General features: G+C 53.7%; 2 protein-coding genes and 1 long non-coding RNA gene across 8 annotated transcripts in view; 1 reads left to right on the top strand and 2 right to left on the bottom strand.

Moving 5' to 3' along the window:
- Positions 1-3598: 3598 nt before the first annotated feature.
- Positions 3599-6091, bottom strand: FADD (Fas associated via death domain). The gene is made up of 2 exons (XM_006045073.3): positions 5655-6091; positions 3599-4107 (listed from the first exon to the last, which is right to left on the bottom strand). Exons 1-2 carry the CDS (start codon positions 5938-5940, stop codon positions 3764-3766), a joined length of 630 nt encoding a protein of 209 aa, XP_006045135.3. The 5' UTR covers positions 5941-6091; the 3' UTR covers positions 3599-3763.
- A 3338-nt stretch (positions 6092-9429) lies between these two features.
- Positions 9430-11905, top strand: LOC112585238. The gene is made up of 3 exons (XR_003109710.2): positions 9430-10188; positions 11560-11624; positions 11840-11905. It is a non-coding gene; the product is annotated as an uncharacterized LOC112585238 (long non-coding RNA).
- Positions 11906-20604: 8699 nt separating this feature from the next.
- Positions 20605-22823, bottom strand: part of ANO1 (anoctamin 1) — a 188311-nt gene continuing 186092 nt past the window's right edge. For all 6 annotated transcript variants that reach the window (XM_044943801.2, XM_044943800.2, XM_044943802.2 and 3 more), the window contains one exon: positions 20605-22468. In XM_044943801.2, coding sequence (XP_044799736.2) covers positions 22199-22468 — 270 coding nt within the window. In that variant the 3' untranslated portion in view covers positions 20605-22198. The remainder of the gene's footprint in view (positions 22469-22823) is intronic.

The raw sequence follows: 22823 nt of genomic DNA, 5'->3' as shown, positions 1-22823 counted from the left end.
CTCGTAAAAGAGGTTTGCCTTTCAGCAGATGGAGGGTGACTGGTCACTTTCGCGTTAAGTGTGTGCTACCCTGCGTCAGGCTTGCCTGTCTTGGTTCCAAAATGCAATGCACACAGAGACCGTGTAGTTAGGAAGCAGCCAGCAAGATGACTCAGAGTTATCATGGAAATAAAGACACACAACTGAGAAACGTGTGGAGAGCCTGTGGTTTCTCAGAACATAGCAGGGTCTGCAGGAGGGCTGGGCTGGGGCTGTCCTAAGAGGGGGGAGGCTGCGCTGGGGGAGGCAGGAAGTGCTCTGGAGGTCATGTCCAGGGAGCTGCTGCTGTTACACGGGAGCGTGCGTCCCAGGGAAAGGGCCTGGATGGGGCCCCAGGGTGGCCCACTGAACTGTGGTGCCAGGTGCAGAAATGGGCACACGCCTCTGAGGTGGGTTGCCAAGTCTGAGGTCTGTGGTGGGCAGGCTGGCCCCGTGGTGCCCATGTCCTAATCCCAGGAACCTGTGACCCGCCCCCTTGCGTGGCCGGGTCGGCCCGGGACCTTGAGAAAGGGATGGGGAGGGGCCAGGGAGCCTCCGCTCCGCAGTGTGGTTTCTGGGTGGCTGTGGGGCTGCCAAGGAGGAAGGGGAGCAGGTGGGAGCCAGTGGGGAGAGTAAGATGGATGAGGGACTGTCAACCCCCTACCCCCAAGGGAAGAGTCTGGAGGGCGTGAGGACCCTGGGTGGTCACCAACAGCTGTGTGCGCCCAGAAGCAGGGCTGGGGCGGCGTGGTGAGGAGGGCAGGGCCGGGTGGTGGGGTGATCCTTCATCTCAGCAGACGCTGTTCAACAGCCCTTCGCTGCCAGTAAATCTCCGGCAGAGCACACACTCGGACCCTTCTTTCCCTCCTCAGGGGAAAAGGACTGAGCGCAAAACGTGCCCCTTTCGTTTCAAGTCAGCCGTACGCCTTGTGTGCACTTATCGGAAAAATTTCACACGACAGAACACTGATTTTTCGTAAAGCTGCCAGAAATCCCTGCTGAAACCACAGTAGCTCCGTTGGGCGGGGTGTCGCTGACTGGCCCCCAGGTCCCAGTGCTGATCAGGAGTAGGAGTGAGGAGACCCGGGACAGGACTCCCCTGGTGGTCCAGTGGCTAGGACCGCGCTTGCACTGCAGGGGACACGGGTTCGATCCCTGGCTGGGGAACTAAGAGCCCTCTATGCACAGCAAGCTTCAGTGTCTGAGACCGTGCAGAGCAGAACAGCGTCTGACAGCCCTCTGCACGCTGGGTGACATCAGCTTGTCTTCAAGTTAAGAATAGCAGTGCAGACACGGACAAGCACTTCCGGTTTACCCAATGGCCTCTTCCGAGAGTGGTGGAGCCACAAGGGGAAGAGCCCCGGGTGCCCCACCACAGTCCCTGTGACACCCAGGGCCGTATCTGGTGGACACCTGAGAGCCACACCACAGAAGCGGGGACACGGACAGCACACACGAAGACCGCACCATCCAGAGCTGCCCTCTGACGCTGTGTACCTTCCACCCCCGGGGCCCGCACCATCCAGAGCTGCCCTCTGACGCTGTGTACCTTCCACCCCCGGGGCCCGCACTGTCCGGAGCTGCCCTCTGACGCTGTGTACCTTCCACCCCCGAGCCTGCACTGTCCGGAGCTGCCCTCTGACGCTGTGTACCTTCCACCCCCGAGCCCACACCATTCAGAGCTGCCCTCTGACGCTGTGTACCTTCCACCCCCGGGGCCCGCACTGTCCGGAGCTGCCCTCTGACGCTGTGTACCTTCCACCCCCGGGGCCCGTACACGCCCTGCTGCTTCCTGTGTCCACGTGCACTGTCCGTTCGTGCCGCCAGCCTGCGCAGTCTCACCTCAGCGCCTGGAGGGCAGCTGCGGTGGAAGCCCCCTGACTGCTGACAGTGGAACACGTGGATGCTTCCACCCGGTCTGGAGCCCCACCTTCTGGGGCAGCGTCCTGTGCAGGTCTGCCGGCCACCAGGCTCTGTGGCTTTGCCCCAGTGGCCCACAGGCGCCAGGGCAGGCCACCTCCAGGCCCCGGGGAGGCCGACAGCGGTGCCTGGAGGAGGCGCTTCTCTGCTCCGACCTCAGACCTGAGCTGTGATTAGGTCACATGACAGGTCTGCTGAGGCTGTTCCAGCTGCCTCCCCATGCAGGGCAGGCGGGCAGCCCCAGATGTCGGTGTCTGGGGGACAGCGCTTCACCCGCGAGGACGCAGCACGGGAGGGAGCAGCGGCAGCACCGGGCCCAAGTGAAGGAAAGCTCTGAGTGCTGTAAGCACGTGTTGTTCAAAGGTCCGTGAGAACACCTGGAGCGACGGAGGGATGTCCCTCCCCAGTGTGAGGACCACGCAAGGATGCAGGCCAGGTCTCGGGATACTCAGTATCCTTACTCATTGGTAGTAGCGTCTGCCATAAACCAAGAGGGATGGGCACCATCTCGTAGTCTGCCTCTGGTCAAGACACGTGGGCACATTTCCCACAACACCCATTTCCCAAGGCAACCCACTGGCCAAGCCCCGCCTTTACTGATGGTGATGATGTTACTCGCCCTGACCCAAAGCCTCTTCAGCACATCACCCTGGGCAGGGCCACATGGCTCTGGGGCTGAATGGGCTCAGCTCCCAAACTCGTGATGCGTGGTTAACGCCCGTGCTCCCAGCCAGGCTTTCGGAGCCAACCGAGAAGGGCCACGTCTGTCTTGTCTGCTGCCTCAGCTCAGCTCCCAGCAGTGACCGGTGTGGTCAGTATCTGCCGAAGGCTGGGCCCACAGCCGGGTGGTGAGTGCTGCTAGGGTCTTGGCAACCCAAGGTCAAGGTGGCACGGCATGACGTCAGGAGCTTTCCCAAGGTCACAGCTAGAGGGTATGAGGCGGGGCTCTCTGATGCCTCCTGCAGGGAGGCAGGGCCCACAGCAGGTGAGAGCTGCCCCGTGGCAGATCACGGCTCACCGCGGTTAACACCCGCCTTGGCAGTGGTCCCTGGAGCTGGTGGGAAACACAGGCACTCTCCTACAGGTTGGGCCTGTGAGAACCGTCAAGGGACACTGAAATTGGCTACAGCGGGACTTCTGAGAACCCGTAAAATGAGATCATCGTCCGTGGGAAGAGGAAACTCCCGTGGAGGCCTCCTGCAAAGGCGCCTGCTTCAACAGGACCGCCTTAAGAGCAGGAAGAAAGGTGCTCCTTAGAATCAGAGGACTCAGCTCCCTTGCCACTTCTGTTACCAGAAAAAGTGACTGTTAGCAATCCATCGTGGAACTGGAGTCACGATTCGTCTGAGAACCAGCACGTGCCGAGCGCCCGCTGCCTGGCCCCATGGCAGGGGGCTCGCTCCCTGAGTGCTGAGAGCCTGGGCCGCCTCCCAGCCCCGTGAGGGCGTGCCTCACCCTGCCACCTGCCCTGGAGACGGTCTGCACCGCCAGCCTCCAAGCCTTTGGCAAGCGCGGGGGCAGGGGTTCCAAACATGGGCTCCGGAGCCCAGCGCCCCCAGCACAAAGACCTCCAGCTTCGCAACACTGCGGGTCCTCTCGTGTCCGGGAGCACTGGGTTTCACAGACCCCTCCTTTGTACCGGGCACAGCACCACACGCCCTCCTGGAGGAGCTCGTTTAATGGGGACGATGGCACACACGGCTGGCTGGCACAGAGGAGCGCGGGCCCACAGCCACCTCCCTGAGTCTTCACAGGGCTGGCATGGACGGGACGTGGTCAGGACCGTGCAGCCGCCCTCGGTCCCCGCAGAAGAGCCGCTGGGTCGTCAGGAGGCTCTCGGGGCAGCGGAGCCCGAGTCCCAGGCTGCGAAGGACCCAGGGTCGGCGCTCCCACTCTGGAGGGCCCGGGCCCGCTGGTCCTCTTCGATGAGGTCCGCCACCACATTCAGCTGGCAGCCCCGGAGCGCGCCCACCAGGCAGGACACAGCTGCGTTCTCCCTAGTGCTGTTCTTCCAGACCCGCAGCAGCTCCCTCACCTGCTCCGCCAGGTTCCGGGGGTACTTCTCCTCAATGGCTTCGATCTTGACGTCAGATACTCCGAGGTGACGAGCCAGCCTCCTCCAGTCCTTCCCCACGTTATCACAGATGATCTCCATTGCTGCCCGCAGGTCTGGTGGGTGAAAAGGGGGGCAGAGTGGTAACCCATGGTCTGGGGAGGTGTTTAGAAAACTGGTAACCGCACACTGGCTGATGGGCCTCCTGGTGCTGACCCAAGTGCTAGGGACCTGAAAGGCCCTTCCGCAGAGGCGGACACCACCCTGCAGCAGAAGGGCCAGGGAAAGCTCCATGCTGACCCAGCCAGCCATACCCTGAAACACTACCCACGAGGCGCGGCCTGCTCTGAAGACTTACTGGTTGGGGAGTCTTATAATAGAGATGCCAATCAGGCCTGAGTAGAGTTGCGCCTCTATCCCACCCTGCAACGGGGCTGAATTGGGGGCCCTGAAAGGTACACGCATGTCAAATCTCTGGAACTGTGAATGGGAACTTTCTTGGAAAAGGGTCTTTGCAGATGTGAGAGTAAGCTGAGGATCTCGAGATGAGGGTATCATCTTAAGATTATTCAAGTGGGCCCTAAATCCACCAACAAGACCATGTGTCACTGAGGCAGAGACTGGAGGGGTGTGGCCACAAGCCAAGGAATGCCTGGAGTCCCCAGCAACCAGAAGAGGGAGGCAGGACCCTCTCCTAGAGCTCTCAGAGCAAGCATAACCTACTGACACCTGGATCTGACTACTGGCCCAAGAAACGTTAAGAGCATCAGATTCTGTTGCTTTAAGCCACTGAGACACAGTCATTTCTATGGCAGCCCTAAACAGCCCACTTGCTACTCTGGAAGATGCCCTGACTGACCCCAGTCTTCAGTCTCTGGCTACTACGTCCTCATCTGCTGAGAAGTCACTCCTGAGATCAGACTAGACAACAGAAGGCGGGTAGAGAGTAAGGACAAAATGCTTCTTGGAAGCAAAGCTTCATCTCCAGCCACAAACCCCTGTTACGCTGTCAGCCTGTGTACCAACTCCTCCAGCCCCGTGAGGTGGGCACCTGTGTTACTGACCACTGGCAGAAAGCAGGAAATGGAGGCCCAGGGAAGGTAAGTGCAAGTCACTTCCTGAGCTCACAGCCAGCCAGAGCGGCAGAGCCAGCCGGAGTCCGCTCTTAACCCTTATACAAAAGCAGCGCCTTATCAACCCGTCCTTCCCGCCGAGGCTCTTCTGGAGTCTTCACCCCTGTCCCGCCCGGGAGGTCAGCAACGTCTTCTTCTGTCCAATAACTTCTGCTTTTCCCGGAGGGAGAGGGGTGGAGGAGAAAGCACTGAGGCTGGATGGCTGGATGGGGCGGGGGGCGGTGGTTGTCCACGCTCCGCAACTTAGACTAAGTTAACTTCTCTAAGCTTTGGTTCTCCTGTCCGCAAAGCGGGCACGTTCCCGTCTCCCGGGGCTGTTTAGGGAAAACCCACGGAAACCGAACCCGGAAAAGGCTGGGCGCCTGGAAGATCGACAGCTGACCCCGCCAACCCCCACAGGGGCCCCAGGCACCCCTCGCCCCTCCGGCGCCGCTCCCCGTCCTTCGCCCCCACGCCACTCCTCCGGCGCGGCCCGGCTCCCACGCCTCGCGCCCGCACCCCGGCCCCCGGCCCCCGGCCCTCGCCCCCACCTCGGTCCTCCGGCGCCGCCCCGCCCGCCGCGCCCCGTTCGAAGTCGTCCAGGAGGAGCAGGAGGTCCTCGCGCCGCAGGGAGCAGAGCAGCTCGCGCAGCAGCGCGGTGTGCTTGGCGTTCAGCTCGTTCTGCTCGAGCAGGACGGTGAAGAGGCCCAGGCCGCTCTGCGCGAGCTCCAGCTTCCTCTTGCTAACGCGGTTCTGGCACAGGAACTTGAGCTGGGTCAGGTCGCTGCTCGAGAGCCCGGCCGACACCGAGTGCAGCAGCACCAGGAACGGGTCCATGGCGGCGGGACTCCCTGGGGGCCGGGACGCGCCTCCTCACGCACGCTTCGCGGCTCGGCCTAGTGGCGGCGAATGCCGTTTTGCTACCCGCCAGCCAGTCGCCCAAAGTATCCCGCCGGGCCGGTCCCTCTCGCGGTAACGCCCGGGACTCGCGCATGCGCTGCAAGCCCAACCGTAGCCATTTCCGCCCGGGAGGCTCCCGGCTGACGCCAGGCGCCGCCCCTGACCGGGGACCCGGAAGACCTCTGTCCATGCGCACTGACTACGTTCTCCCTGTGAGCACCGGCAGCTTTAGGGGTCCTAGCCCCTAAACCCAGAGCGCACTCGGCGTCCGTTTCCTTTGGAACGTTGCGCTGCGGGTGCTCTTAATAACAAGTGAATTTATTTATTAACATTCGTGAAAATGCATGTCGTTTGGGCTTCCCTAGTGGCTCAGTGGTAAAGAATCGGCCCCAATGTTGGAGAGGCGGGTTCGATCCCTGGGTCGGGAAGATCCCCTGGAGAAGGACATGGCACCCCACTCCAGTGTTCTTGCCTGGGAAATCCCGTGGACAGAGGAGCCTGGGGGCGTCACGGTCCATGGGGTCGCAAAAGAGTCAGACAGGACTTAGCGACTAAGCAACAAATGTCCTTCAGTGCCCCCTGCAGATCTGTGTGCAGGAAAGACTATTAAGAGCTTTATTTAGTTTTTAAAATTTAATAAAAACTTGATTTCTAAAGTTATCGTCGTTATTGCGTAGAAGTCTCACTAGCGTTTCTTGAGGCCTACTGTGTACCACGGAGTAGGTCCTGGAGACAAATGCAGGAACACAGTGCGGAAGGCCCCGCTGCCCGGAGCTTGCAGCGCGGTGCACAGGGTTACGTCATGCAGATAAGAAAGTGAAAGTGAAGTTGCTCAGTCCTGTCCCACTCTTTGCGACCCCATGGACTGTAGCCTACCAGGCTTCTCCATCCATGGGATTTTCCAGGCAAGAATACTGGAGTAGGTAAGAAAGTGCAGTTAAGCCAGAAGTCAGTGCGAGCCAGGGGCCAAGGGCATGGGATGGAGAGTGTGGAGGTGGGGGGTCTCTACATGTTGAGAAGGCGGTTTTGGAGCAGGCCCCAATGTGCAGGCTTGAGGGGACAGGTAGAGAGGTGTGGGGGCCGTAAGGGCGGGCCCACGACAAGAGCAGAAGCACCGAGGAGGGCGCAGGGTGCTGGGGCAGACCTGGGAAGGCAGGGGGTGGTTGGTGAGGGGAGGGGGCGAATTAGGAGGAGCCAGGTCAGAACCTAGCTTTACCTTCCCTAAGCCCCTGCAGAGGGTGAGTGGAAGCCTGAAGCCATCTGAGTTATCTTGGAAGAAAATTGAGATATAATTCATATTCCCTGCAACTCACCCTTTTAAAGTGTATAATTCAGCGACTTCGCTTGTGGTGCAGTGGTTAAGAGCCTGCCTTGTAACGCAGGGAACGCTGGTTGGAATCCTGGTTGGAGAATTAAGATCCCACATGTAGGGAGGTGACTAAGCCTTCATGCTGCCACTAGAGAGCTTGCAGTCCGGCAGGAAACATCCCACATGACGCAGCAAAGATCCCTCTTCCTGCAACTTAGACCTGACTCAGACAAATAGATGCATCAGTATTTTAAAACGTGTACAATTCAGTGGTTTTCAGCATATTTATAATGTTGTGCAGCCCCTACCATTAGCTAAATTTAGAATATTTTCATCACCTTTGTAGAAACCAGGTACTTGTCAGCAGTCACTTCCTTCCCACCTCCCCCACTCTTTCTCCAGCTTCTGGCAACTGCTAGTTGACGTCTGTCTGGATTTGACTATTACGGACGTTTCATGTCGGCGGAAGCGCACTCTGCGGGGCCTTTTGTGCCTGGTTTCTGTAACTGAGCGTGACGTCTTCACGGTCCGTGCGCGTTGTCGCCTGTGGCGGTGCTTCGTTCCTTTTTATATCGTGCGCGCGCTCGCTTGTGTCCGACTCTTTGAGGCCTCATGGACTGTAGCCCCCCAGGCTCCTCTGCCCATGAAAATTTCCAGGCAAGGATACTGGAGTGGGGTGCCCTTTCCTCCCTGAGGGGATCTTCCCTCTCCAGGAATAAAGACCTACGTTTCTTGCGTCTCCTGCATCAGCAGGTGGGTTCTTTACCCTTCAAGTGCCACCCAGGAAGCCCTCTTTTTACTTTATTTACTTATTTCTGGCTGTGCTGTGTCTTCACTGCCGTGCACGAGCTTTCTCTAGTTGCTGCGAGTGGGAGCTACTCTTTGTTGCAGGCTTTAGGCTCATGGTAAGGAATTCACATGCAAAGCTGGAGACCAGGGTTCGATCCCTGGGTCGGAAAGATCCCCTGGAGAAGGGAATTGCAACCCACTCCAGTATTCTTGCTTGGAGAATTCCATAGAGAGGAGCCTGGTAGGCTATAGTCCATGGGGTCGCAAAGAGTTGGACACGACAGAGTGGCTAACACAAAAATTAGGCACATGGGCTTCAGTAGTTGAAGCACATGGGCTTAGTTGCCCTGCGGCTCATGGGATCTTCCCAAATCGGTGATTGAACCCAAGTCCCCCGCATTGGCAGCGGATTCTTAACCACTGGTATTAGGGAAATTAAAGTCTTGTTCAGGCTTCGGAAGTAGGAGACCAGGCCTCTGAACTGCTCCTGACCTGCCCGGATACTGCCCAGATTCTGTGCCTGCACGCAAGCACAGCAAATCAGGTGGCCCTTAGGTAAGAAAGGGAGTGGGTCCTGGAATCTCTTGAGCCCCTGAGGGTTTGGCCAACCCCCCAGGGTCTAATGAAATCCTATGACTCACAAGGTGAAACAAACCATATTCTAAAAAAGTTTAAGTAAAACCAGAGGTGCATTTTTGCAGCAGACTGATGACGACATCCGTTTACTGAGTGGGATTATAAGCGGGAGCCCCCCTCACTGGAATTTGAAGTCTCATCCATGGGATAGACACTGCCCAGGACCTTTTCCCAGTTGGGACTCCAAATTGCTTTTAATGAGGGACTTCCCAGCACTGTTCAAGTCTGGATGTAGGTTGTTGGCCCAATTTGGTGATGTATGTGTTTCCTCTCTCTATTGTTTCTATTTCTTTTCTTTTAATGACCATATATTGAGATTAAGCCAAAACTCTATATAAAAATTGAAATTGTTTACTTGTGCGTAACGAGTGGTTTCTTTTGTTAATCAATCTTTTGAACCTAAAACAAAACTTTCAGCAAAACAACTGGTTTTCTTGTTCTTGCTGTTTAGTCACTAAGTCGTGTCTGACTCTTTTGTGACCCTGTGGACTGTAGCCCTCCAGGCTCCTCTGTCCATGGGATTCTCCAGGCATGAATACTGGAGTGGGTTGCCATTTCCTTCTCCAGGGGATCTTCCGGACCCAGGGACTGACTCTGAGTCTCCTGCATTGCAGGCAGATTCTTTACCAGCGAGCCATCAGGGAAGCCTCAGCGTCATTTGTTGGAAAGTCATTTTTTGTTGGTCAGCAGCATCCTGTCCTGCGGGTGGGTCACCTGTGTCTGTTCCCTCATCAGTGGGTGCACCTTTCAGTTTTTTTCTGCCTTTTTTGTCGTTGTGAATAATGCTACTGTGAGCTCTGAGCTACATTTCTATAGAATCACTAGGTAGAATCCAAGGGACACCTCAATAATCCAGATGAGAGGTGAAGGTTCTTGGACCAGGTGCAGTGGAGGGGATGAGAGGTCAGCGTCTTTCTTTTGATCTGGGGTGCATGTAAACGAGGAGCATTGAGGATGCTCGTCAGGTCTGAAGGGTGGAATGTCTATTAGCTCACCTGGGGAAGGTGTGGGTGGGTTTGAGGCAGGAGATAGACGGGTCCCAGTTTAGACATTTACCTCTAGCCTCCTGTTTACATTTGAAAAACAGACGTAATAACAGGAACAGGATGAGCAGCCGGGCTTTGTCTCCTGTGGACACTTTAAGATGATGGGAATGGCAGGAACAGCAAGGGGCTGAGCCCTGCGTAGGGAAGAGATGAAGAGACCACATACTTCTCATTCTTGGGGTCAAGGAGACCCTCCAGACTATACACGCACAGAAAGGGCCCTCAAGGGAGGGGATGCTAGGCCATAATATGTTCTATCAAATCCCCAGAGACTCTTGCGCTGGAATCCACCTTGGCTAAAAGATGGGCATGCACACAGGGGAGGACCCTGCATCAGACAAGGTAGGACTCAGGGCCAGACAAGCAAGATGATCGGCCAGAGGAGCCCAGAAGAACTTCCCCCATGTAAGTGATTTGTTGTTTTTCAGTCGCTCAGCTGTGTCCGACTCTTTGGAACCCCATGGACTACAGCAGCCAGGCCTCCCTGTCCATCACCAACTCCCGGAGCTTATTCAAACTCATGTCCATTGAGTCAGTGATGCCATCCAGCCATCTCATCCTCTGTCGTCCCCTTCTCCTTCTGCCTTCAGTCTTTCCCAGCATCAGGGTCTTTTCCAATGAGTTGGCTCTTCGCATCAGGTGGCCAAAGTATTGGAGCTTCAGCTTCAGCGACAGCCCTTCCAATGAATATCCAGGGCTGATTGCCTTCAGGATGGACTGGCTGGATCAAAAGCAGTCAGTTCTTCAGTTAAGAATTTAAACCACCCCAAGGTGTGCATCTGCCTCTCAGTCTGCTCGTATTTCTCTACATGGATCTTCTCCCATAATGAACAGTTTCCCTGCTCACTGCTTTCATCTCTTTGCTGAGTGCTTTCTTTGAGCAGGCAGGCACCAGGGCCCTGCTGCTGGCCGCTAGCTCCTGGTGGTCTAACATTAGGGTCTGGCGCTCTCACTGCCGTGGTCTGCGTTTGATTCCCAGGGAACCAAGATCCCACTTCCAGTTGCTGCTCACTGTGGCTGCCCGACGACTACCCGAGCCCAGGAGAACCTGTTAGACATGTTCACGGACAATGGGATGCACGGGGCCAGGGTTTGGGACAGAAATCTGGGCAGGAGATGTGAATTTGGGAGAGTGAAAGTCACTCAGTCCTGTCTGACTCTTTGCAATCCCATGGACTGTAGCCCACCAGTCTCCTCTGCTCATGGAATTCTTCAGGCAAGCATACTGGAGTGGGTTGCCATTCCCTCTCCGGGGGATCTTCCTGACCCAGGGATCAAACCCAGGCCTCCTCCACTGCAGGCAGATTCTTTACTGTCTGAGTCACCAGGGAAGCCCGTGAATTTGAAGTATCCTGCAAATAGATGTTGCTTGTGATGGTTAATCATGTGTTAACCTGACTAGGCTAAGGGCTGCCCAGGGATCTGGTAAAATATTATTTCTGGGTGTTCCTGTGAGGGTGCTTCTAGAAGAGATTAGCATTTGAATTGTCTAAGAAAAGCGAGTGACCCTCCCCAGTTCAGGTGGGCGTCATCCCAGTAAGATGAAAGGCAGAGGAAGGAAGGATTCCATCTCCACTGGAGCACCATTGCCCCGCGGCCCCCCACCCCCATTATCAGGCCTTTAGACTGAATTACCCACCAGCCATTCTGGTTCCCAGCTTGCGGATGGCAGACGGTGGACTTCCTGGCCGCCATGACTGTCATGTGAGCCAGTCTTAGAATAAAGCTTCTCACTTGTCTCTATCCATCCGATTGGCTCTGTTTCCCCACCTACAGGATGCGGTCACCAGCGGAGGGAGAGCTGAAAGAAGAGCAAGGTCCGAGGCCCCGGCGGTCTGATCGTAAGGGAGACGCGGCGGAGCTAGGGGAGGAGGCTGGGGTAGGAGGCGGTCCAAGTCTGGTTTAAGCACGCTCCCCCTGCCGCACCCCTGCCGGGTTTAAGCACGCTCCCCCTGCCGCACCCCTGCCGCAGCGCTCCCCTTCCCTTGCACGCGGCATTCCTCGACTCACTACACATTTTCCTTCCTCCTCTGTTTTCTGCCTGTCTCCCCTGCAGAGCCTCCACGTGTTGCAGTCCAGGCGACAGTCCATAGAGTCGCAAACAGTCGGACATGACTGAGCCACTAAAAGTGTACACATAGCGGATCAACAATGTTGTGGTCGTTTTAGGCGGACAGCGAAGAGACTCAGCCATACATGGATCCATTCTCCCCCAGACCGTCCTCCCATCCAGGCTGGCACACAACATGTAGAGCCATGGAAACAGAAAGAGGCGCATAGACTATGGTTGCTGAGGGGGAAGGGATGGTTAGGGGCTTTGGGAATCTCACGTACACCCTGCTATATTCACAATGGATAACCAACAACGACCTGCTGGGTAGCTTATCTTTTCATCTTCCTTACAAGATATTTCACAAAACAAAAATTTAACTTTTATGGATTTGGGGGCTGTGCTGAGTCTTCATTGCTGTGTGGGCTCTTCTCTAGCTGCGGTGAGCACGGGCTGCTCTCTAGCTGTGGTGCTCGGGCTTCTCTCGCTGAGGAGCCCAGGCTCTGCGATGTGTGGGCTTCAGCAGGTGTGGCCTGTGCAGCTCATGGGCTTATTTGCTCCCAGGCAAGTGGAATCTTCCTGGACCAGGGATTGACCAGGTGGATCCTTATCCACTGAGTCACCAGGAAAGTCCAGAATTTAACTTTTGATGAGGCCCAGTTTGTCAGATTTTACTTTTATGGATTTGACAGTTACAAGGCTACTCAAATTGTCTTTTTCATCTTGATTGGGTTTTGGTGGTTTGTGCAGTTTTGAGGATCGGTCCGTTTTTCTAAAGCCTTAGAATTTATGCACATAGGGATTTGTAGAGCCCTGTTTTATGTCTTAGTCCATTACTGCTGCTGTAGCAAAGTGCCACGGGTTCCCCGAGAAACCTGCACGCAGCTCAAAAAGCAGCAGTTAGAAGTGACATGGAACAACGGACTGGTTCCAAATTGGGAAAGGAGTATGTCAAGGCTGTATACTGTCACCTTGCTGATTTAACTTATATGCAGAGTACATCATGCAAATTCCAGACTGGATGAAGCACAGCTGGAATCAAGATTGCCAGGAGAAATATCAATAACCTCAGATATGCAGATGACACCACCCTTATGGCAGAAAGTGAAGAGGAACTAAAGAGCCTCTTGATGAAAGTGGAAGAGGAGGGTGAAAAAGTTGGCTTAAAACATTCAAAAAAACTTAGATCATGGCATCTGGTCCCATCATTTCATGGCAAATAGATGGGGAAACAATGGAAATAGTAAGAGACTTTATTTTCTTGGGCTCCCAAATCACTGCAGATGGTAACTGCAGCCAGGAAATTAAAATATGCTTGCTCCTTGGAAGAAAGGCTATAACCAACCTAGACAACATATTAAAAAGCAGAGACATTACTTTGCCAACAAAAGTCCGTCTAGTCAAAGCTATGGTTTTTCCAGTACTCATGTTTGGATGTGATAGTTGGACCATAAAGAAAGCTGAGCAGTGAAGAATTGATGCTTTTGAACTGTGGTGCTGGAGGAGATTCTTGACAGTCCCTTGGCCTGCAAGGAGATCAAACCAGTCCATCCTAAAGGAAATCAGTCCTGAATAGTCATCGGAAGGACTGATGCTGAAGCTGAAACTCCAATACTTTGGCCACCTGATGCAAAGAACTAACTCATTCCCTGATGCTGGGAAAGATTGAAGGCAGGAGGAGAAGGGGACGACAGAGGATGAGATGGTTGGATGGCATCACCGACTCGATGGACATGAGTTTGAGCAAGCTCTGGGAGTTGGTGATAGACAGGGAGGCCTGGCGTGCTGCAATCCATGGGGTCGCAAAGAGTGGGATACGATTGAGCAACTGAACTGAACTGATCGACTGGGTGGATTATACACAACAGAAATTACTTCTCAGGAACCTGGAAGCAGGAAATCCGTGAGCAGGTTGTCGGCAGGCTTGGGGTCTTGTGAGGGCCTGTGCCAGAGAGCAGATCGGAGCTCTCACTGTAGTCTCACGTGGAGAAAAACAGAGAGGGAAGCAAGTTCTCTCCAGATGTTTTTAAGGGCATTAATCTCATCATGGGGGCCCCCCCTTCAAACACCATCACAAGGTGGGAGGGTAGAGTTTCAACATGAATTTTGGAGGGATACATTCAGTCTGTGTCTTCCCCGGTGGCTCAGCAGTAAAGAATCCACCTGCAATGCAGGAACCACAGGAGACATGGGTTCGATCCCTGGGTTGGGAAGATCCTCTGGAGCAGGGCATGGCAACCCACTCCCGTATTCTTGCCTGGAGAATCCCTGTGGACAGAGGAGCCTGGCAGGCTACAGTCCATTGAGTCACAGAGTGGGACGTGACTGAAGCGACTTAGCATGCACATATTCACTCTGTAGCGTTATCCTTTTAATGGCTACAAGATCTGTAACGAATCCTCCATTTCATTACTGAAATTGGTGATTTGCATCTTCTCTCTGTATGTTTCTCTGTCTTGTTTTATCAATTTTATTTACTTGCAATGAACTAGTTTTTTGTTTCAACGATTTTTCTCTCTTCCCCCTTTCCCTATTTTTATTTCATATTTTGCCTTGTCTTGGCTATTTTATTTCCCTCTCCTTGCTTTGGATTTATTTTGCCTTTTTTTTTTCATTCTAGTTTCTCGAGATAAGCATGTAGGTCATTCATTTCTAAGATAAGCATTTTCAACATTGCTTTTAGCTGTGTCCTACAAATTTTGAGATGCTGTGTTTTTATTTTCCTTTATTTCTATGTCTTTTTCTTTCCTCTGAGGCTTTCTCTTTGACCCAGGTTTATCTGGAATTGTGCTGCATCATTTACTTGGGTTTAGAGATTTGCCCGTTGCCTTTCTGTCATTAGGGTTTCCCAGTTGGTTCACTGGTAAAGAACCCACCTGCCAATGCAGGAGAAGTGAGTTCAGTCCCTGGGTCGGGAAGATCCTCTGGGGGAGGAAATGGCAACCCACCCCAGTATTCTTGCCTGGAAAACACTATGGACAGAGGAGCCTGGCTGGCCCCAGTCCATGGTGTCACAGAGTCGGACACGACTGAGCAGTGACTCAGCATGAGTTTCTGTCATTGGTGCCTATTATAGTTTGATTCCATTACAGTCAGAGAACACGCTCTGGATGGTTTCAATTCTTTCAAACTTGTTGAGCTTGTTTAAAGGCCCAGCATGTGGTCTGTCTCGGTAAATGTTTCATGGATCCTTGAAAAATTGTGTCATCGGGTGATGTGTCTATAGATGTCAAATAGCTCCTGGGACAACTCTCCCCAACTCTCCCAGACCTCTTCTCACTCCTTCAGGTGTTCTGACTGAAGCTCTGCCCACTGGGAGGCTCTCTCCTTCTCCGCTGTCCCTCCGGGATGCCCCAGAGAGGGGCTGCAGTGCTGTGACCGTCCACCTTTGCGGGTGTCAGTGTGTCACGTGAAACCACGCGTAAACCACGCCTTAGCCTTCTCCTCCTCTGTGAACTGATCATCGGGAAGTCCCTGTGAAGCCGTAGGGGAACATGAGTATACCAGGGTGAGTCCCTGCTCCAGATTCTTTTGTTTATGTACCCAGAAGTGAAATTACTGGATCATACGGTCACTCTGTTTCATTTTTCTGAGAAAGCATCAAAGCCTTTGCCATGGTGGTCGAACCAGTTTACATTTCTACCAGCAAAGCAGTAGGGTTCCACCTTCTCCACACCCTCATCAGGTCTCATCATTTTCTGGTTTGGGATCCTAGGCATCCCAGGGGGCGTGCAGTGGTATCTTGTGGGTGTGATTTCTGGTTCCCTGGTAACCAGTGATGTTGAGCATCTCATGAGCTTATTGACCATTTGTACGTCTTTGGAGAAATGTCCAGTCAAGCTCTCTGTCCACTTTTAACTGGGTTGCTGGTCTTTCTGTTGCTGAGTTGTAGGGGATCCTTGGATATTCCAGATATGTCTATTATCAGAAATATGATCTGTAATTATTTTCTCCCATTTTCTGAATTGCCATTTCATTCAGTTGGGTATCCTCCGACCCCCCCCCCCCCCATCAAATTTTAAATTTTGGTGAAGTCTAGTTTTTGTATTTTCCTTTCATTAGCATTGCCTTTTTTAAAAAAGAAAGAAAATAGCACCTTTTTCTGGTTTCTTGGAGGCACACTGGTCTTTTTTTATGTTCCAATAATAATTTATTTGTAGATACTGAAATTTGAATTCCATGTGACAGTCTCATGTTACAGATATTCTTCCCCTCCCCCGACCATTTCAAATATGCAAGTCACTCCCAGCTTGTGAGCCATTCGCAGACGAGCACCCACTGCCCTAGACGAACTACTGCAGTGACCGGCTCCTGCAGGGAGATCTCAGCAGTGTAACTTGTAATTGCAATAAGTTTACCACCAAAGCACACGTAATGAGTGGCAGTTGGTTGAGTTTCACTCACAGGGTGGAGCACTGCACCGCACTGAAAACGCATGAGCTGCTGCTACCTGCGCGCACTCAGCCACGTCTGACTCTTTTGTAAGACCATGGACCATGGCCCCCCAGGCTCCTCTGTCCATGGGATTCTCCAGGCAAGAACACTGGAGTGGGTTGCCATTCCCTTCTCCAGGGAATCCTCCTGACCCAGGGATCGAACACGTGTCTCCTAAACTGGCCGGCAGATTCCTTACCACTGCGCCACCTGGGACTCCCATGCACATTGGTCTTTACTCCCAAGGATGATGAACAGAGTTGCTTTTCTTTCTTTTCTGTGTCATCTCAGTGTCCCCCCAGGGTCCTCCTCCTCCTGTTTGTTTTGATCTCTCTCATTCCTGATGAAGCCTTTCCATAGATATCTGGGGACTGTGGGCTTTGCTTGGAGGCAGTTAGTTTTTTCCCTGGGGGCGGGGGTACATGGTGGACAGAACAATGGCCCCAAGGTGTCCGATTCCAGTTCCCGGACTTTGTGAATAAGTCAACTTACGTGGCGGGAACGACTTTGCAGGTGTGATGAAGATGAAGGACTCTGAGGTGGGGGGAGGTCACCCTGGATCATCCCAGAAACTCAAGCCAAGCCAGGTCCTCATGAGCGGCGAGCTGGAGAGACAGCTGCGGGAGAAAGACTGGCTGCCGTGGCTGGAGTTGGTGGGAAGGGTGCACCCTCGCCCACACCTTCATCTTAGCTCTGTGAGGCCTGTGTCAGAAGTCTGGCTTACAGAACTGTAAGACAGTACGTTGTTGTACTAAGTCACTAAGTTCATGGTCATTTGCAGGGCAGCAAACAGATAACCAACACAAGGCCTCAAGAGCTGGCTCTTGTCCATCCCCAAGTGCAGCTCCCACAGGCAGCCAGCAGAGGGCAGCAGCCACCCACAAGTGAAACCAGGCAAATTGGGTTCAATTCAGTCCAGTTCCTCAGTCGATCCCATGGACTGCTGCAGGCCAGGCCTCCCTGTCCATCACCAACTCTCGGAGTTTACTCAAACTCATGTCCATCGAGTCAGTGATGCCATCGAACCATCTCATCCTCTGTCGTCCCCTTCTCCCTCCTTCAATCTTTCCCAGCATCAGGGTCTTTTCCAATGAGTCAGTTCTTCACATCAGGTGGCCAAAGTTGGAGTTTCAGCTTCAGCATCAGTCCTTCCAATGAATATTCAGGACTGATTTCCTTTAGGATGGACTGATTTGATCTCCTTGCAGTCCATGGGACTCTCAAGAGTCTTCTCCAACACCATAGTTCAAAAGCATTAATTCTTCGGCGCTCAGCCTTCTTTATAGTCCAGCTGTCACATCCATATGTGACTATTGGAAGAACCATAGCTTTGACTAGATGGACCTTTATTGGCAAAGTAATGTCTCTGCTTTTTAATATGCTGTCTAGGTTGGTCATAGCTTTTCTTCCAAGGAGCAAACATCTTTTAATTTCCTGGCTGCAATTACCATCTGCAGTGATTTTGGAGCCCCCAAAAATAAAGTCTGCCACTGTTTCCCCATCCATTTGCAGTGAAGTGATGGGACCGGATGCCATGATCTTAGTTTTCTGAATGTTGAGCTTTAAGCCAACTTTTTCATTCTCCTCTTTCAAACCAGCTGCTGAAGTCAGGATGGTGGGTAGGGACCAGGGACACAGTTGGGTGAGGAGGGGTGACCAGAAGGGAGCACCAAGGGAGGCTTCTGGGGTGCTGATTACAGAGGTGTGTGTGTTTTGTGGCACAAAACACAGTTGAATTTACACAGTTGAGTGTATACTCAAGATTTGTGCAGTTTTCTGTATACTGAAAAGTGAAAACATCAGTCACTCAGTCGTGTCCGACTCTTTGTGACTCCATGGACTGTGGGCTGCCAGGCTCCTCTGTCCATGGGATTCTCCAGGCTAGAATCCTGGAGTGCATTGCCATTTCCTTCTCCAAGGGATCTTCCCGACCCAGGGATCAAAGCTGGGTCTCCTGCATTGCAGGCACTCTTTACCGTCTGAGCCACCAGGGAAGCCCTTTTTATATATTAAATTAACTAAGATTTAATGAGCACTGAACAAAACAGAGGTGTCTTAGGCTGGTCACAGCTCAAGGCGGCCTTCACCTTCAGGGTCAATCACTGGCATGAGGGACCCTGCCCCGGGCCTCAGGCCCCCATGAGCCCCAGTCCTTCACTGTCTGTGCTTGGGGCTCAGCCCTGCCGTGCTCCTGCCACTCCACTCCAGGGACCAGGAGCAGAAACTGTTCGGCGCCAGGTGCCAGGGTCCTGGGTCCAAGGGGCGCCTGTGGGGCCAGCTTGCAGCGAGACCAGAGCGGAGCGCTGACCCTGTCTGGGCCCCACTGTGCCCGTCTGTGAAACGACGGTGTCATCTGCCCTGCTCATCTCTGGGGGTCGTTTTGCTGCCAGAGCCCAGGTCTTTGTGAAGTTAATCTGGTGGCTCCCCCACCCCCACCCCCCACCTCCTCCCACCTTTGTCCAAGGCCTACATTGCTCACCTGAATTTCTGCATCTCTCCTCCCTGGCTCCCAACCCCTCTGCAGTCTCCACCCAACACCACCAAGACCTTGAGTTGTGTGAGTCAGCTCCATCCCTGCCCTGGTGGAGGCCGCCAGCCTCTGCCGTGGACTTCCAGCCAAGGTCAAAGTCCTCAGGAGCCGGGGCAGGCAGGGGGGTGGCTGGTGTGTGCTGCTTCCTGATTCCTCGCCTCCCGCCCTGCGCCCCCCAGACATGACGAACTTCTCGCTGCTCCTACAAACCCGCCCAGCGCACCGCTGCCTGAGGGCGTTTGTGCCTGCCGCTGCTGCTGGAACCGCTGGCCTTTCTCCAGGCTTTTACATTCCGGCTCCTCCCTGCTCAGACTCTGGGGGCCTTCCTGCTCAACTCGGTCACTCTGAGTGACCCTCAGCCACACCCCTGTTATATTTTCATCAGCACCCCTTCCTTCCTCTGAGACGATCCTGTGCTGGGGTGCATTTTCTCGCTCCGCATCTGACGCCTGCTGCAAGAAGTCGCCCCTGAGGGACGGGGCTGTGTCTGCCTTGCTCACGGCTGCTTCTTGAACATTGCAGGGATGCGTGTCTGTAAGCTCTGGCTGTCAGGGAGCCCTGTGCTCTTGGCGGGGGGCGGCGGGTCACCGCCCCACTCTGAGACAACGACGTTTCCTCACAACCTGGAGGGGCTAAAGGTCCCCTGTGAGCCTCTCAGGCCCCTGGGAGGCCCCATGAGAGGGGAGGGCCAATGCTGGCCCTGGGAGCCACCCTCAAGCTTTAGAAGGATGCTCTTGATGGCGGGGCAGCCAGGGCCTCTTGGGCTCGGGTTTGCTGAGACTTCTTTGGGGACACAACAGCTCCAGGGGTGCCCTGCAGGCCTGCGGGTTGAGGCCTCACTGCTGTTTGGATGCAAAAGAGAGTCTTTCTTTCAAGAAACGATGGGGATTATAAGTGATGGGTTAAAGAAAAGGTGTCCCCATTCGCCCAAATGAAAACACGGGCGGGACTTCCCTGGTGGCCCAGTGGCTAAGACTCCACGCTCCCAGTGGAGGGGGCCGGGGTTTGATCCCTGGTCAGGGAGCTGGACCCCACATGCTGCAACTAAGAGTCCACACGCCACAACAGAGCCCTAGTGAGATAAGTAAATCAATAGGAAAAAGGAAAACACACTGGCAATGCTGGGATGCTCCCCTAAAGGTTTGGGGGCAATTTTAGGTCCACAAAATCTTCAGTACTACTCTGTTGGGTTGGCGGGACCAGGGTCAGGATCTGGGGATCACGGAAGAGGCGGCTGGAAAGGTGTGTCGACCCCGCCACATACGTGTGCGCGCGTGCACTGTTGTTGCTCGGTCCCTCGGTCGTGTCCAGCTCCTTGTGACCCGCTGCAGCACGCCAGGCTCCCCTGTCCTTCACCATCTCCCGGACTTTGCTCGGACTCATGTCCAGTGAGTCAGTGATGACATCTAACCATCTCTTCCTCTGCCACCCCCTTCTCCTTCTGGCTTCAGTTGTGCATAGGTGTAGACAAAGCAACAGAGACACATACACAGGCACAATCACACGTGCACGCACAGACCCACACAGCCAGACATATGCACATACTCTCGGACAAAGTCCCAAGAACATCAGAATGGGTCCCGTGTCCTGCGTCGAGGAAATGGAGGCTTACGAGTTCCCTGAGTTTGCACGTTCAATCACGAGGGGACTCTGAGGTTGGCCCCTTGAGTTTCTGGGGGCAGAAGTCACGTGGACAGTGTTTCGAAGGAAGATGTCATGTATACAAATTTATTCAGATGCATGTTCAGTCTTTGTGTATCTGTGTACATTCACTTTTTAAAAAAGAAATGGTTTCCATAAAAGGATATTCGGTAATCACCTCATTTTTAATACAATGTTTATATACAAAAACCCCATTTCAAACTACTTACTGTACAAGAGAAAGCAGAAGCATCAGATGGCATGATTTTAGCAAAGAACAAAAAGCTATGACACCTGCGGACGTCCCTCCTAATCCACAGCTTACGGGCATGTCCGCGCTCACCAACCACATGTTCAAGACAAACATGTTCGTGTTTTAGCCCCTCCCTTTGCTGGAACGTTTCTCTTACGTTTCTCTGCGTGCTTGAGAAACTTCAGATCATCGTTAGTATAACGGGGCTGCAAGTTGAGACCATTCCTATCAGCTATGGAGGTTTGTTTTTACAAGTTTTTTAAAATGATAATTTCCAACAGTAACATTCCTGTAAGTAAAAATATAGAGAAGTGTTACCAAAATAGAAGCCTTTATTAATAAAAATCTTTGGTAGTAACAGTAGTTTAAATTCCTCTCAATGATATTTGGTTAGCTAATAAAATGAACGCCTTCCACCTTTGAGCTACAGAGGAAAAACCCTTACATCCACTGTAGAACTGATTTAAAAAAACAAAAAAACCCAATAAATACGCTGAAGCTGCAAGAGTACCCCTGGAAGCCTTAAGACTTCTTGAAACCCTGAAGCTGTCTGCAGAAACGCCTCCGAGGTCACAATCTCTCACTGCTCATTTTTCTGTCACCCTGTGGGCTTCCCTGGAGGCTTAGATGGTCAAGAATCTGCCTGCGATGCAGGAGACCCAGGTTCGATCCCTGGGTCGGGAAGATCCCCTGAAGAAGAGAACGGCAACCCACTCCAGTATTCTTGCCTGGAGAATTCCATGGACAGAGAAGCCTGTACTGTTCACGGGGTCTCAGGGTCAGACACCAGCTGAGAAATACCATTTCCTCTTTCACTGCGGTGGGGGGAGGTGCATGGCTGACGGTGGGGACCCCAGAGGTGCCCGTCGCTGCTTACTCAGATGCCTGCACCCTGCTGATTCTCTCAGAGGGAAGCCGGGGCTCCCGGGCCGTCCAAGTCACACAGCCAGGGCACCTTTCATTTTGAGCAGCGTCTCGGTTTCTGAACCCGTGGAAGGAAAAGGCGATGAAACAATCTGACTCTTTCGACCTAGAGACAAGTGACGTCGTTTGGAACGGGTGTCAACATCGTCATCCCTCATCCATTTCTCTGTTTGCCCTCAAATCTCTCATCAGTTTTTGCCCGATGCCTTGGAATGCCACCTCATCTTTCTTAAGGCATCAGGAGGGTTTAAAGAAGATGACTTCTGGGGGCTCACCTCCCAACTGCCAAGGAGACCCCACACTCCAAGCATCGCGTCCACAAAACACCCGCATCTGCTGCATGCCACCCTGTCCCCAGCAATCATTTTGATTAACGCTGAACACTAAACAGGATTCCCTGCATAATGGTTTTGTGCAAAAACAAGAGAAAACAAAACAAACTAGAAAAAGATGGAGAAACACTGTCCTACTACAAGGCGGTTTTCCAGGTTTGCCACAAACCCAGGAGCCCGGGGGCCAGGTGGGTGTGAGAAGCCGCCTGCCCGGGATGGAGAGTGCGCGCGTGGCTGGGGCTGCCCAGCGGCTACAGGGAGCCTCCGGGGAAGTCAGGGCCTTCCAGGGGCGGGGGCGGGGGCGGGGGCGGGGCGGCGGGGGCGGGGCTGTGGTTGTTGCAGGGCTCCGCCTTCTTCCGGTCCTTCTCCATCCACGTGTCCAGCAGCTGCTGCTTGCCCTGCTCCTCCCGCATGAACAGCTCCACCATGAGCACCTTCTCTTTGTGGATCTGCTGGCTGATGTCCTTGGGGATGTCGGGGATGACCCAGTCCACAAAGTCGCTCATGAACATGACCAGGTTCTGGAAGGAGAGTCAGCGTCGGGGGGCTGGGAGGGGCGACCCCGGAAACGCTCCCACCTCCCCCTGCGCCCCAACGGACAGCACCTTGCTCCGCCCATCACCCCGGCCCTCTGACTTAAGATACACCCTGCACCTCCCTGGCCTTGGTTTCCCCGGAGGTTATAGATGAGACAGGAAGTGGGCCCTCTTAAACAGGAAAACTGTCTGCATGAGTCTGAATCTCCAGGCTTAAGAAATGATCTGATTGGTTGTGCTTAGTCACTCAGTCGTGTCCAATGCTTTGGGACCCCATGGACTGTAGCTGAGGCACCCTTTTACATTCCTTCCAGCAGTGTAAGAGGGTTCCTTTTTCTTT

The sequence above is a fragment of the Bubalus bubalis genome, chromosome 5 (genome assembly GCF_019923935.1).
Source record: "Bubalus bubalis isolate 160015118507 breed Murrah chromosome 5, NDDB_SH_1, whole genome shotgun sequence".
Taxonomy (NCBI): domain Eukaryota; kingdom Metazoa; phylum Chordata; class Mammalia; order Artiodactyla; family Bovidae; genus Bubalus; species Bubalus bubalis.
This window is presented reverse-complemented; position numbering and strand designations above follow the sequence as displayed.